The sequence below is a fragment of the Coregonus clupeaformis genome, chromosome 1 (assembly GCF_020615455.1).
Source record: "Coregonus clupeaformis isolate EN_2021a chromosome 1, ASM2061545v1, whole genome shotgun sequence".
Classification (NCBI taxonomy): Eukaryota; Metazoa; Chordata; class Actinopteri; order Salmoniformes; family Salmonidae; genus Coregonus; species Coregonus clupeaformis.
This window is the reverse complement of record NC_059192.1, coordinates 4,202,658-4,218,276: the sequence shown is the minus strand read 5'-3', so window position 1 is coordinate 4,218,276 and position 15,619 is coordinate 4,202,658. Positions and strand designations below refer to the sequence as shown.

Sequence of the window (15,619 nt, the reverse complement as noted above, 5' to 3'; positions counted from 1 at the left end):
AGAGTCAAAGCCAGAGTCAGAGTCACAGGCACAGACACAATCAAAGCCAGAGTCAGAGTCACAGACACAGTCAATGCCAGAGTCAGAGTCACAGACACAGTCAAAGCCAGAGTCAGAGTCACAGTCACATACAAAGTCAAAGCCAGAGTCTGAGTCACAGACACAGACTCAGTCAAAGCCAGAGGCAGAGTCACAGACACAGTCAATACCAGAGTCAGAGTCACAGACACAGTCAAAGCCAGAGTCAGAGTCACTGTCACAGACAAAGTCAAAGCCAGAGTCAAAGTCACAGACACAGACACAGTCAAATGCAGAGGCAGAGTCACAGACACAGTCAATGCCAGAGTCAGTGTCCCAGACACAGTCAAAGCCAGAGTCACAGTCACAGACAAAGTCAAAGCCAGAGTCAGAGTCACAGACACAGACACAGTCAAATCCAGAGGCAGAGTCACAGACACAGTCAAAGCCAGAGTCAGAGTCACAGACACAGTCAAAGTCAGAGTCACAGTCACAGACAGAGTCAAAGCCAGAGTCAGAGTCACAGACATTGACACAGTCAAAGCCAGAGTCACAGACACAGTCAAAGCCAGAGTCAGAGTCACAGACACAGTCAAAGCCAGAGTCAGAGTCACAGTCACAGACAAAGTCAAAGCCAGTGTCACAGTCACAGATACAGACACAGTCAAAGCCAGAGTCAGAGTCACAGAGACAGTCAAAGCCAGATTCAGAGTCACAGACACAGTCAATGCCAGAGTCAGACTCACAGACACTGTCAAAGCCAGAGTCAGAGTCACAGACACAGTCAAAGCCAGAGTCAGAGTCACAGACACAGTCAAAGCCAGAGTCAGAGTCACAGCCACAGACACAGTCAAAGCCAGAGTCAGAGTCACAGATACAGACACAGTCAAAGCCAGAGTCACAGACACAGGCACAGCCAAAGCCAGAATCAGAGTCACAGACACAGTCAAAGCCAGAGTCAGAGTCACAGTCACATACAAATTCAAAGCCAGAGTCAGAGTCACAGACACAGACTCAGTCAAAGCCAGAGGCAGAGTCACAGACACAGTCAATACCAGAGTCAGAGTCACAGACACAGTCAAAGCCAGAGTCAGAGTCACAGTCACAGACAAAGTCAAAGCCAGAGTCAAAGTCACAGACACAGACACAGTCAAATGCAGAGGCAGAGTCACAGACACAGTCAATGCCAGAGTCAGTGTCCCAGACACAGTCAAAGCCAGAGGCAGAGTCACAGACACAGTCAAAGCCAGAGTCAGAGTCACAGACACAGTCAAAGCCAGAGTCACAGTCACAGACACTGACACAGTCAAAGCCAGAGTCACAGACACAGTCAAAGCCAGAGTCAGAGTCACAGACACAGTCAAAGCCAGAGTCAGAGTCACAGTCACAGACAAAGTCAAAGCCAGTGTCACAGTCACAGATACAGACACAGTCAAAGCCAGAGTCAGAGTCACAGACACAGTCAAAGCCAGATTCAGAGTCACAGACACAGTCAATGCCAGAGTCAGACTCACAGACACTGTCAAAGCCAGAGTCAGAGTCACAGACACAGTCAAAGCCAGAGTCAGAGTCACAGACACAGTCAAAGCCAGAGTCAGAGTCACAGCCACAGACACAGTCAAAGCCAGAGTCAGAGTCACAGATACAGACACAGTCAAAGCCAGAGTCACAGACACAGGCACAGCCAAAGCCAGAATCAGAGTCACAGACACAGTCAAAGCCAGAGTCAGAGTCACAGACACAGTCAAAGCCAGAGTCAGAGTCACAGACACAGTCAAAGCCAGAGTCAGAGTCACAGTCACAGACAAAGTCAAAGCCAGTGTCAGATTCACAGATACAGACACAGTCAAAGCCAGAGTCAGAGTCACAGACACAGTCAAAGCCAGATTCAGAGTCACAGACACAGTCAATGCCAGAGTCAGACTCACAGACACTGTCAAAGCCAGAGTCAGAGTCACAGACACAGTCAAAGCCAGAGTCAGAGTCACAGACACAGTCAAAGTCAGAGTCACAGTCACAGCCACAGACACAGTCAAAGCCAGAGTCAGACTCACAGATACAGATACAGTCAAAGCCAGTGTCACAGACACAGACACAGTCAAAGCCAGAGTCACAGTCACAGACACAGTCAAAGCCAGAGTCAGAGTCACAGACACAGTCAAAGCCAGAATCAGAGTCACAGACACAGACAGAGTCAAAGCCAGAGTCGGGGTCACAGACACAGGCAAAGCCTGAGTCAGAGTTACAGACACAGTCAAAACCAGAGTCAGAGTCACAGACACAGTCAAAGCCAGAGTCAGAGTCACAGATACACACACAGTCAAAGCCAGAGTCACAGACACAGGCACAGCCAAAGCCAGAATCAGAGTCACAGACACAGTCAAAGCCAGAGTCAGAGTCACAGATACAGACACAGTCAAAGCCAGAGTCACAGACACAGACACAGTCAAAGCCAGAGTCACAGTCACAGACACAGTCAAAGCCAGAGTCAGAGTCACAGACACAGTCAAAACCAGATTCAGAGACACAGTCAAACCCAGAGTCAGAGACACAGTTCAACCCAGAGTTAGAGACACTGTTAAACCGAAAGTCAGAGACACAGTTAAACCGAGAGTCAGAGTCAGAGTCACAGACACAGTCAGACATCCAGACAGGGACAAACAGAGAACCACAGGGCAAGAGTTCAGGTTACCAGGAACAGCTGAGCCCCAGGGGACAGACCAGCTCCAGCCCCTCATCCACAGGCGGTGGGGATCATCTTACCACCAGCCTGGCCCTTGGTTCACCTGCCCTCAGCCTGGCCCTTACCCAGGCCATGCCCCAGTCCCAGGCCCAACCCAGCTCCAGCCCCCCAGCCCCAGGCTCTCAGAATGGGCAGAAGGATCATCTCACCGTCCAGGCTGGTTCACCTGCCCCCAGTCTGGCCCCAACCCGACCCCAGGAGCCTCAGCACTCTGCAGACCACCACCAGACAGGTGGCCCCTTCTCTCTGACTCAGGGTCTTGAAACCCCAGACCTGAACCGCAACGCAACAGGAGGGGTTAATGAGAATGACAGGAATAGATCAGCGCAGACCACAGTTATTGATATGGGTAGTAATGGCAGCGCAATCTCTGCCCGTGTTTCTGATCAGAGATCAGACATAAAAACACAAGAGGAACATGTATTCCCTGTGAAGTGTGGAGATAACACACGCTCACTGGACCAGAGTAACACACGCTCTGAGATTCAGAACCGAGCCTGTATAGGAGAGGAAGCGAGGGAGGAGGAGGAGAGGAAGAAGAGTGCCCTTGAAGAGCCTTCTGTAGTGGCCACTACTGCCGTCGGCAACGCGTTGCCCATGACAACACCCACGATGCCAGAAACGATAGAATGTGAGGGAGAGGGGAAAAACAGGCAGCTCGATTCGCTGGAGAGAGACAGAGCAGCAACAGTTTCTACTCCGGCGGTAGAAACAGAGTCTGTGGCACTAGGAGACAGAGGAAGAGGTTTAGGGGGAATACAGGAGAGTCTGTTGAAATGCTCTGCAGGAGCGGAGGGACACAGAGAAACAGCCATCTTCCTCCCGACGTCCAGACACACCCAGGTCTCATTAATCTACACTGGGATAAAAGGCTCACCTGCACTCCCTGTTAAGGACACAGAGACAGAGACAAGGGCTGGATCTGCGTCTGACCAGGACTGCAGCAATAACACTGTGCCTCACAACTCACTGGAGAGTGAAGAGAAGGGAGTGGAGGGAGGGGGGAAGCCTGCCAGCGGCACCCCAGGGACGAACACACTCTCTCCAGCCACGGAGAGAGAGAAGAAGGGACAGATAGAAAAGGAGTCTGGACACCGGACAGAAGACCACAACGTCACTGATACCTCTCCTTCTCCCCTCGGGGTAATCACAGGACGTCACTGCCAGGAAGACAACGACGCTGCTACTGCCACCGGATTAGAGAGCGGGGGAGAGGAGGGAGAGGAGGGAGAGGAGGGAGAAAGAGGAGGAGGAGGAAAGGAGGGGGGAGAACAGAGAGGAGAGAGAGGAGGGAGAGGAGGAGGGGGAGGAGGAGGAGGAGGGGGAGGAGGAGGAGTAGGAGGGAGAGGAGGAGGAGGAGGAGGAGGAGGAGGAGGAGGAATAGCTGCTGCCAGAGAGCAGGTTTCATTGAGCCATCCGACAGCGGGGGGGTCCACAGCTAGCAGGGTGTCATCAGCTGGGAGTGAGACGTGCCCGCCCCCTGACGTTACCACCGCTGACGTTCCTGTTCCTTTCGACTCATTGCTACCGTCGCAGTGCTGCTGGGGGGGTGAGCTCATCATACCCTCCTCTACCTCTTCTACATCCGCCGGCAGCAGCAGCAACATCATCTCTGCTGATCAGGTCTGTCTCTCTCTCACTCCATCAATACAGCAACAGGACAACAGAGATTCAGCTCTCTCATCTCTCCTTCACTCTCAGCTAAGCACCTCCGGTGAGCAAGAACAAGGCAGTCTCTCTATCTCTCAGCCCTTCCGGCAGCCAGAAAACAGAGATTCAGCTCTCCTCTCATCTCTCCTCCCTCCCTTTCTCTCTGCTGAGCACGAGGAGTCCTGGGACAGCGACAACACAAAGAGAGGCACAGAGACCAAGGAGTCAGCAGACGACGGACTTTGTCTCAAACAGAGTCCGAAGTCAGAAGAGAACGGAGGTACAGAGACAGAGGTGTCATCTCATTTCAAACAGAGCCTGAGTCCAGAACTAGAGGAGAAAGGAGGAGGAGTGCCCACAGGTCCTGTCCTAGGTCTTAAAGAGCACTCTGAGCCACAGTCGCAGGGCTCCAGCAGCAACACAAAGGGAAGCACAGAGACGGAGGAGAGGGCTTGTCTCAAACAGAGGCAGGAGAGAAAGGAGGATCCAGAACGGAAACAAGGAAGTGTAGGACCTGTCCTAGGAGAACTAAGAGAAGCCTCCATCTCAGCCACAGACACAGAGACGGGGAGAGAGACAGCGGAGGATCCCGGCGAAGCCTTCTCTTTATTCTCACCTCAGCCTCCGCTGGTCTTTCAGTTACAGCAGAGCTCAGCCACATTGGGGAGCTACAATCAACAGGTCCATATCGACCACACCGGAACCAGAACAGAGGCTAAGGTTTCTGAGAGTGAAGCTACACTCCTCAGGTCAGTACAGACTCAGCCTCAGCCTCAGCCTCAGCCTCAGTCTCAAGGCAGCGGTAGTGGTGTAGTGGAAGGCCCCACTATGGCTGGCGTTGGTGTTTTCCAGCTAGCTCTGAGAGACAATGTAGGGGGCGGCAGGAAACTATTTTTCAACGACGCGGTGAAAGCAGATGACAGCTCCTCAACGGGCCTCCGTGATGTCTCTGTCTCCCAACCAGCTGCTGGACTGGACCGTGCCTCCCTGCCTCCGCTGAAGGTGCACGAGAACCTTCGCCACCCAGTGACTGAAGCCAGCTTCACTTCCCATGACTTCCTCAGCTCCAAGAAGCCAGAGACCCCACCACCACCACCAGCCGTAAGCCCACCACAAGCAGCTCTGGCTGGGGATGCTCTTCCAACACTGAACCCCCTTGACCTCCAGGGGGAGCCTCAGCAGAAGTCCCTGGCAGGAAGAGATGTTAAAGAGGCTGGGAAGGGGTCAGAGGAAGGAGAGAAGGAGGGAGGAGAGAAGGAGGGAGGAAAGAAAGATGAAGGAAAGGAAGTTGGAGAAGATAAGTATGGACAGGATAGAGGAAAAATGTTAGTTAGGACAGGGGTTCGGGGAGATTGTGGAGGATTAGTAGCTGAAGACAATAATAACAGCCGTCAGGACTCTGCTCCAGTTGAACCTGCCCTCGACCCAGACCCAGTCCCAGACTCGAAACAGGTGGATATCAAACTTCCTCCTCCTCCTTCTTCTTCGTCCCTCACACCATCCCCTGCTCAGAAGTACCTCACCACCACATCCAGTGAGTCCGTTTTCCAGTTTTTCTTTGAGGATGCGTCTACCTGTGCTGGACCTGTGTGCAGTGCCCAGTGCCCGTGTGCAGTGCCCAGTGTAGGTTCCCTCTCTGCCCAGCCAGACGGTGGATCAAGATCAAACCCCCTGGAGATGTGACCTTGACCACCACCACCACAGTAGTCACTACGGCGCTGCAGACAAAGCCGGATGAGGACCAGCCCACCATTCAGGCTGATCAGCCCACAAGCCAATTAGACCAATCAATTCACCATGACCTTCCTGTCACATATCTTATGGAGGACAGAGAGAGGCCTCCACAGACTCCACGGTGTTCTAGAGCCCCTCCCTCTGTGGCTAACGCTATGGCTGAGGCTGGGGCTGGGGCCAGAATTGAGGCTGGGGCTGGGGCCGAAGTTGCGGTAGAGACTGGGCTTCGTGTTCCAGAGATGACTGTCCCTAACCAATCCCCTTCAGATCCTATGAAGGGTAGAGAGGGGCCTCAGAGAACAGACTTCCCTTCTTTGGATTTGGCTAAGGCTGAAGTTGAGGCAACGACAGCGGCTGGAGCTGAGGCTGAAGTTAAGACAGTGACTGGGGCCAGTATTCCAGAGGTAACAGTCTTTGACCTGTGCTCTCCTACACTGAGGGATCAATCCGATAGTACTGAGCCAATAGTGATACTGAAGCACCCAGGTCCCATGCTGAGTCACTATGACTTCATCAGTGACTGTGACATTTTACTTCCTGGACCCGGGGACTGTCATGGCGGCAGTCATTATGACTGCATCACACTTCCTGATCACGTGACAGGGGAAATGACACCACTCCCTGATCATGTGATAGAGGAAGTGACACAGGCAGCATCTGTAATACTGGATTCAGAGTACAGAGATTATCTGAGACACAGGGAGGAAGAGGAAGCGCATGAGACTGGCAGCAGTGGTGACAAAGGATCGCTGGCTGAAAAGGTTAAAGAGGAGGTTAGTGAGAAGCTTCCAGAAAAAGTCCCCATCTCTAAATCACCATCTCAGCCTCAGGCCACAGTATCAACAGCTGGATCTGATAACACCATTTCTCTACATGTATTTCACTTTGGACCTGAGGTCAAGATAGAAGAGCCTCTCAGGGTTAATCTATTCAGTAGCGCTGCATCCATTAATGATGAGGTCATCAGTGTGGGTTCGTCCATTAAAGATGACATCATCAATGTCAGCCCACCACTCAGTGCTGAGCGGCCAATCAGCAGCCAGCCTCTCGATGTAAACACAGAGGACAAACAGGAAGAAAAGAAGAGGACAGTGAAAAGGAAGGAAGAGAGGACACAACATGAGGAGAAGGAAACAGAGAAGGAAACAGAGAAGGAAACAGAGAAGGAAACAGAGGAGAAGGAAACAGAGAGGAATCTCTCTCAAGAGGAAAAAAGGCAGGAAGAAAAACAAAGAGTGGACAAACGACAGGAAATGGAGGAGGATGACAAGCAGAAAGGAAAATGGAATCAGACACAACAGCAGAGTAATGGGACTGATAGGAAAGCAGGACAGGAAATCAGAGAGACCGGATATCAGCATTTGGAACAGCAGCAGACACAGACACTGACACTGAAAGAATCACAAATAGTGGCTCTCCACGAGGAGAGAGATGAGAAGAGTGGTTTAACAGACATTGGAGCCAATATGCCTTCACATAACCGTTTATTTTTAGACCGGCATGGTGGTGATGTGGAGAGAGACAACGCAGGGAGTGCAGAAACAGTCAAGGCTGTGGAGCAAACAGGAAGAAAGGAGAAGAGTGTCAGAACAGGTGAAGGAGAGGAGAAGGCCTCATCTGGCCCCAGCCTGGCTCCTTTTGGCTCGTCTGAGGATGGGTTTTGTTCCAGTGGAGACTATTTGTCCTCTCCCTCTGTGTTAGAACAAAGTCTCTACCCCACGCTGCCGGTGCCAGCAACAGTGAAGACACTGGAGCCCTGCGCAGAGACTAGAGACCCCTTTGTACCCGATTCGACTGAAAATGCAGCTCTCAGCCAATCAGAATCAGAGATTCTTCCGAAACGTTTTGCTCGGCAACAGGAACAAGAAGAGCAGCAGGAGAAGACAGGATCCAGTACCGCCTCAGAGGACTTATCATGTGGTCGTTTAGTTAGAAGTGATGGAGGAGGAGACTCAGACAACAACAAGCGCACTGAGTCCCTCACAGCCTCAACATTGTTGCCGGGGGTAACACAGGGAGCAGAGAGGACCCTGGGTGGTCAGGAAGAGAACAGCGAGTCAGGTGACTGCAACTATGATGTCATCCACGGAGAGAGAGGTCCATACATAAGGGAGAGAGAGGGGAAGATTACTTCTACTGTAGGGGGCTATGGAGTCAGTATACCTTTTCACAGTGTGAACCTTGGTCATGAAGGAGTCAATATGCCTTCTCATAGTCACAATCGTTTCTTTTTAGACTGGGGTAGTGGGGATGTTGAGAGAGACAACAACACAGGGACTGTAGTAAAAGTCCCTTATGATAGTGAAAAAAGACTGGAGACAGATAAAAACCAATGCACTGGTCCAGGAGAAGTCAACATCCCGTCTGATTCAGACAGTTCAGAGCTCGAGTCACAGGGTCTGTCGGTGAAGGATGAGGAGAGTGTGGGGGTTAAGGGTCAGAGAACTGACGTTTTAACATCAGCTCTTCAAGATCAACACAGCAAAACAGAGGCCACAGAGAACACTGCAGCCCCTGTTGGAACGGATTCACACCCAGATGAAACCCCACCGCTGGAATGTCCCGTCTCGTCGACGTCATGTCCACAGGGCAGAGTCAGCTCAGACCACCAGGCCAGAGAAACTGTCCCTGTCAAACTGACCCCAGACCAGGTCACGGACACTCCTGTGATAATGGCTGACACTCACCCTGTTCAGGTCAAGATCAAAGCCTCTGTACAGGATACAGAATGGAAGGCAGTGGAGCCATGTTCAGCTCATGACACGGTCGAAACCAGCAACATTAGTGGAACTCAAGAAAGTCCTGGGCTCAATGTCGATCCTGATCCTGAGCCTCATGTGGTCCAGAAGGCCTCCAGCACAGCAACAACAACAACAACAACAACAACAACAACCACAGCCACAGAAAGCCCCACAGCAGCACAACTAGCTGACTCAGAGAGAGAGGCCACAGAGGAGGATACTGAGGCCTTGAACAGGAAGGAAGAGAAGAGGACTAGAGCATTAGCAAAAAGGATAGAAGAGAGGAAACAGGAAGAGAGGAAACAGGAAGAGAGGTACCAGGAAGAGAGGAAACAGGAAGAGAGGAAACAAAAGCAGAAGAAAGAGAAGGAGGAAAAACACAAGCTCTTAACAGAACAGACTGGTCCTACCACAGAACATACTGGTCCTACCACAGAACAGACTGGTCCTACCACAGAACATACTGGTCCTACCACAGAACATACTGGTCCTACCACAGAACATACTGGTCCTACCACAGAACATACTGGTCCTACCACAGAACAGACTGGTCCTACCACAGAACAGACTGGTCCTACCACAGAACATACTGGTCCTACCACAGAACATACTGGTCCTACCACAGAACATACTGGTCCTACCACAGAACAGACTGGTCCTACCACAGAACATACTGGTCCTACCACAGAACAGACTGGTCCTGCCACAAAACAGATTGGTCCTACCACAGAACAGACTGGTCCTACCACAGAACAGACTGGTCCTGCCACAGAACAGACTGGTCCTACCACAGAACAGACTGGTCCTACCACAGAACAGACTGGTCCTACCACAGAACATACTGGTCCTACCACAGAACATACTGGTCCTACCACAGAACAGACTGGTCCTACCACAGAACAGACAGAGATGTCAGTTACTGGTCCTACCACAGAACATACTGGTCCTACCACAGAACATACTGGTCCTACCACAGAACAGACTGGTCCTACCACAGAACATACTGGTCCTACTACAGAACAGACTGGTCCTACCACAGAACAGACAGAGATGTCAGTTACTGGTCCTACCACAGAACAGACTGGTCCTACCACAGAACAGACAGCGATATCAGTTACTGGTCCTACCACAGAACCACAAACAGAGATGTCAATTACTGGCCGTACCACAGAACAGACGGAGATGTCAGTTACTGGTTCTACCACAGAAAAGACAGAGATGTCAGTTACTGGTCCTACCACAGAACAGACAGAGCCAGAGATAGACTGGTTGTCTGCGCTCAGATACCATGCAGCCTCCCTCTCGCAGTCCGACCAACAGAACACAGCGGAGTCCTCTGAGAAAACTACAGAACCCAGGTACTGCACTCCACACTGTACACAGACTGTGTGTGTGTGTGTGTGTGCGTACATGCGTGTTGTCTAGGGAGTGTTTTTGTTTACTGCATTGTTTTCTGTTGTTATACCACGCTGTCAGGGAGATATCATGCCATCAGGGAGATATCACGCCGTCAGGGAGATATCACGGCGTCAGTGAGATATCACGCCATCAGGGAGTTATCACGGCGTCAGTGAGATATCACGCCATCAGGGAGTTATCACGCCGTCAGGAAGATATCATGCATCAGGGAGATATCCCGCCGTTAGGGAGATACCACGGCGTCAAGGAGATACCGCGCTGTGAAGGACGTCACTGTTAGGGAGATACCGCGCCGTCAGGGAGATATCGCGCCATCAGGGAGATACCGCATCGTCAGGGAGATACCGCACCGTTAGGGGGAGATACCGCGCCGCCAGGGCGATACCACGCCGATAGGGGGAGGTACCGCGCCGTCAGGGAGATATCACGCCTTCAGGGAGATATTGCGCCGTTAGGGGGAGATACCACACCGTCAGGGAGATACCGCGCCATTAGGGGGAGATACCGCACCGTCAGGGAGATACCGCGCCATTAGGGGGAGATACCGCACCGTCAGGGAGATACCGCTCTGTTAGGGGGAGATACCGCGCCGTCAGGGGGCGATACCGCGCCGTCAGGGCGATACTGCGGAATCAGGGCGATAGCACGCCATCAGGCAGATACTATGCCGTCATGTACGTCACTGTCAGGGAGATACCGCGCTGTTAGGGGGAGATACCATGCCATCAGGGAGATACTGCGCCGTTAGGAGGAGATACCGCGCCATCAGAGAGAAACCGCGCCATTAAGAGGAGATTCGGAGGCGTCAGGGCGATACCGCAGCGTCAGGGAGATATCATGCCGTCATGGAGATATCACGCTGTCAGGGAGATACTGCGCCGTCAGAGAGATACCGTGCCGTTAGGGGGAGATACTGCACCGTCAGGGAGATATCGCGCCGTCAGGGGGAGATACCGCACCGTCAGGGCAATACCGCGGCATCAGGGCGATAGCACGCCGTCAGGGAGATACTACGCCATCATGGACGTCACTGTCAGGGAGATACTGTGCCGTCAGGGAGATACCGCGCCGTCAGGGAGAAATTGCGCAGTCAGGGAGATACCGCACTGTTAGGGGGAGATACCGCGCCGTCAGGGAGATACCGCACTGTTAGGGGGAGATACTGCACCGTCAGTGAGATACCGCGCCGTTAGGGAGAGATACCACGCCATCAGAGAGATACCGCACCGTCAGGGCGATACCGCGGCTTCAGGGTGTTATCATGCCATCAGAGAGATACCGCGCAGTTAGGGGGAGATAACGCACCGTCAGGGAGAATCCCACGCTATTAGGGGGAGATACTGCGCCGTCAGGGAGATACCGCGCCGTTAGGGGGAGATACCGCGCCATCAGAGAGATAGCGCAACGTTAAGAGGCGATACCGCACCGTCAGGGCGATACCACGGCTTCAGGGAGATATCATGCCGTCATGGAGATATCACGCTGTCAGGGAGATACTACGCCGTCAGGGAGATACAGCGCCGGAAGGGAATTACCGCGCCGTCAGGAAGATATCACGCCGTCAGGGAGATACCGCGCAGTTAGGGTGAGATACTGCACCGTCACGGAGGCACCGCGCCGACAGGGAGATACCGTGCCTTCAGGGCGATATCACGCCGTCAGGGAGACTCTATGCCGTCAAGGAGATACCGCGCAGTCATGGACGTCACTGTCAGGGAGATACCGCGCCTTAAGGGAAATACCGCAGACTCAGGGAGAAATTACGCCGTCAGGGAGATACCGCGCTGTTAGGGGGAGATACCGTGCCGTCAGGCAGATTCAGCGCCGTTAGGAGGAGATACCGCACCATCAGAGAGAAACCACGCCGTTAAGAGGAGATACGGCGCGTCAGGGCGATACCGCAGCGTCAGGGAGATATCATGTCGTCATGGAGATATCACGCTGTCAGGGAGATACCGCAGTGTCAGAGAGATACCGTGCCGTTAGGGTGAGATACCACACCATCAGGGCGAAACCGCAGCATCAGGGAGATATCATGCCGTCATGGAGATATCACGGCCTCAGGGAGATACTGCGCCGGCAGAGAGATATTGTGCCATCAGGGAGATGCCGCGCTGTTAGGGGGAGATACCGCGCCGTCAGTGAGATACCGCGCCGTTAGGGGGAGATAGCGCACCGCTAAGAGGAGATACCGTGGTGTCAGGGCGACACCGCGGCGTCAGGGAGATATCATGTCTTCATGGAGATATCACGATGTCTGGAAGATACCATGCCGTCATAGAGATACCGCAATGTCAGGGAGATACCGCGCTGTTAGGGGGAGATACCGTGCCGTCAGTGAGATACCGCGCCATTAGGGGGAGATACCGCACCATCAGAGAGATATCACGCTGTCTGGGAGATACCGTGCCGTCAGAGAGATACCGCGCCGTCAGGGAGATACTGCGCCATTAGGGGGAGATACCTCACCGTCAGGGAGATACCGCACCATTAGGGGGAGATTCCGCGCCGTCAGTGAGATACCGCGCCTTTAGGGGGAGATACCGCGCCATCAGAGAGAGAGCGCGCCGTTAAGAGGAGTACCGTGGCGTCAGGGCAATACCGCGGCGTCAGGGAGATACCGCGCTATTAGGGGGAGATTCCACGCTGTCAGGGAGATACCGCGCCGTCAGGGAGACACTGCGCCGTCAGGGAGGTATCGCGCCGCCAGGGGGAGATACCACGCCATCAAGGGGAGATACCGCATCGTCAGGGAGATACCGCGCCATTAGGGAGAGATACCGCACCGTCAGGGAGATATCGCGCCGTCAAGGAGATATCATGCCATCATGGAGATATCACGCTGTCAGGGAGATACCGCGCCATCAGAGAGATACCGCATCGTCACGGAGATACCGCGCCATCAGAGAGATAGCGCTCCGTTAAGAGGATATACCGTGGCGTCAGGGCAATACCGCGGCGTCAGGGAGATATCATGTCTTCATGGAGATATCACGTTGTCAGGGAGATACCGCAGCATCAGAGAAATACTGTGCCGTTAGTGGGAGATACCGCACTGTCAGGGCGATACCGCAGCGTCAGGGAGATATCATGCCGTCATGGAGATATCACGGCGTCAGGGAGATACTGCGCCGTCAGGGAGAAATTGCGCCGTCAGGGAGATACCGCGCTGTTAGGGGGAGATACCGCGGCGTCAGTGAGATACCGCGCCGTTAGGGGGAGATAGTGCGCCGTTAAGAGGAGATACCGTGGCGTCAGGGCGATACCGCGGCGTCAGGGAGATATCATGTCTTCATGGAGATATCACGCTGTCAGGGAGAGCGCGCTGTTAAGAGGAGATACCGTGGCGTCAGGGCGATACCGCGGCGTCAGGGAGATATCATGTCTTCATGGAGATATCACGCTGTCAGGGAGATACCGCAGCATCAGAGAGATACTGTGCCATTAGTGGGAGATACCGCACCGTCAGGGCGATACCGCAGCGTCAGGGAGATATCATGCCGTCATGGAGATATCACGGCGTCAGGGAGATACTGCGCCGTCAGGGAGAAATTGTGCCGTCAGGGAGATACCGCGCTGTTAGGGGGAGATACCGCGCCGTCAGTGAGATACCACGCCGTTAGGGGGAGATAGCGCACCGCTAAGAGGAGATACCGTGGTGTCAGGGCGACACCGCGGCGTCAGGGAGATATCATGTCTTCATGGAGATATCACGATGTCTGGAAGATACCATGCCGTCATAGAGATACCGCAATGTCAGGGAGATACCGCGCCGTTAGGGGGAGATACCGTGCCGTCAGTGAGATACCGCGCCATTAGGGGGAGATACCGCACCATCAGAGAGATATCACGCTGTCTGGGAGATACCGTGCCGTCAGAGAGATACCGCGCCGTCAGGGAGATACTGCGCCATTAGGGGGAGATACCTCACCGTCAGGGAGATACCGCACCATTAGGGGGAGATTCCGCGCCGTCAGTGAGATACCGCGCCTTTAGGGGGAGATACCGCGCCATCAGAGAGAGAGCGCGCCGTTAAGAGGAGTACCGTGGCGTCAGGGCAATACCGCGGCGTCAGGGAGATATCATGTCTTCATGGAGATATCACGCTGTCTGGGAGATACCACACCGTCAGGGAGATACCGCGCTATTAGGGGGAGATTCCACGCTGTCAGGGAGATACCGCGCCGTCAGGGAGACACCGCGCCGTCAGGGAGGTATCGCGCCGCCAGGGGGAGATACCACGCCATCAAGGGGAGATACCGCATCGTCAGGGAGATACCGCGCCATTAGGGAGAGATACCGCACCGTCAGGGAGATATCGCGCCGTCAAGGAGATATCATGCCATCATGGAGATATCACGCTGTCAGGGAGATACCGCGCCATCAGAGAGATACCGCATCGTCACGGAGATACCTCGCCATTAGGGGGAGATACCGCACCGCCAGTGAGATACCGCACCATTAGGGGGAAATACGGCGGCGTCAGGGAGATATTGCGCCGTCAGGGAGATACCGCGACATTAGGGGGAGATACCGCACCATCAGGGAGATACCGCACCTTCAGGGAGATACCGCACCATTAGGGGGAGATACCTCACCGCCAGGGAGATACCGCGGCATCAGGGAGATATCATGCCGTCATGGAGATATCACGCTGTCATGGAGATACCGCGCCATCAGAGAGATACCGTGCCGTCAGGGAGATACCGTGCCGTTAGGGGGCGATACCGTGCCATCAGGGAAATACTGCACCGTTAGGGGGAGATACCGCTCCGTCAGGGAGATACCGCACCATTAGGGGGAGATACCGTGCCATCAGGGAAATACTGCACCGTTAGGGGGAGATACCACGCCATCAGAGAGATACCGTGCCGTCAGGGAGATACGGTGCCGTTAGGGGGCGATACCGTGCCATCAGGGAAATACTGCACCGTTAGGGGGAGATACCGCTCCGTCAGGGGAGATACCGCACCATTAGGGGGAGATACCGCTCCGTCAGGGAGATACCGCACCATTAGGGGGAGATACCGCGCCGTCAGGGAGATACCGCACCATTAGGGGGAGATACCGCGCCGTCAGGGAGATATCGCGCCGTCATGGAGATTTCACGCTGTCAGGGAGATACATAACTCTCTTTTAAGCCCTCTATAGAATGAATGGTTTATTTAGAAATATGGTTTCTGGGTTGTGGAATCAGAAAGGACAACACCAAGCCTGTTCATGTGTTATGACCACGACAAAGCTAACGATGCATCACACAATCACTGTGGTGTTATTATCCGCCATGTCTTTTATTTTTAAATAGGAGTATAAT

General features: G+C 53.6%; 1 protein-coding gene across 7 annotated transcripts in view; it reads left to right on the top strand.

The window, feature by feature from the left end:
- tacc2 (transforming, acidic coiled-coil containing protein 2) overlaps positions 1-15,619 on the top strand; it is a 272,493-nt gene that overhangs the window by 92,822 nt on the left and 164,052 nt on the right. For 5 of the 7 annotated variants that reach the window (XM_041893345.2, XM_041893301.2, XM_041893245.2 and 2 more), the window contains exon 1: positions 9,221-10,244. The exons of the other annotated variants lie outside the window; for them this stretch is intronic. In XM_041893345.2, the coding sequence (XP_041749279.2) occupies positions 9,796-10,244 (449 nt within the window). In that variant the 5' untranslated portion in view covers positions 9,221-9,795. Of the gene's footprint in view, positions 1-9,220; positions 10,245-15,619 lie in introns of those variants that run through there. 7 annotated transcript variants of the gene reach the window in all.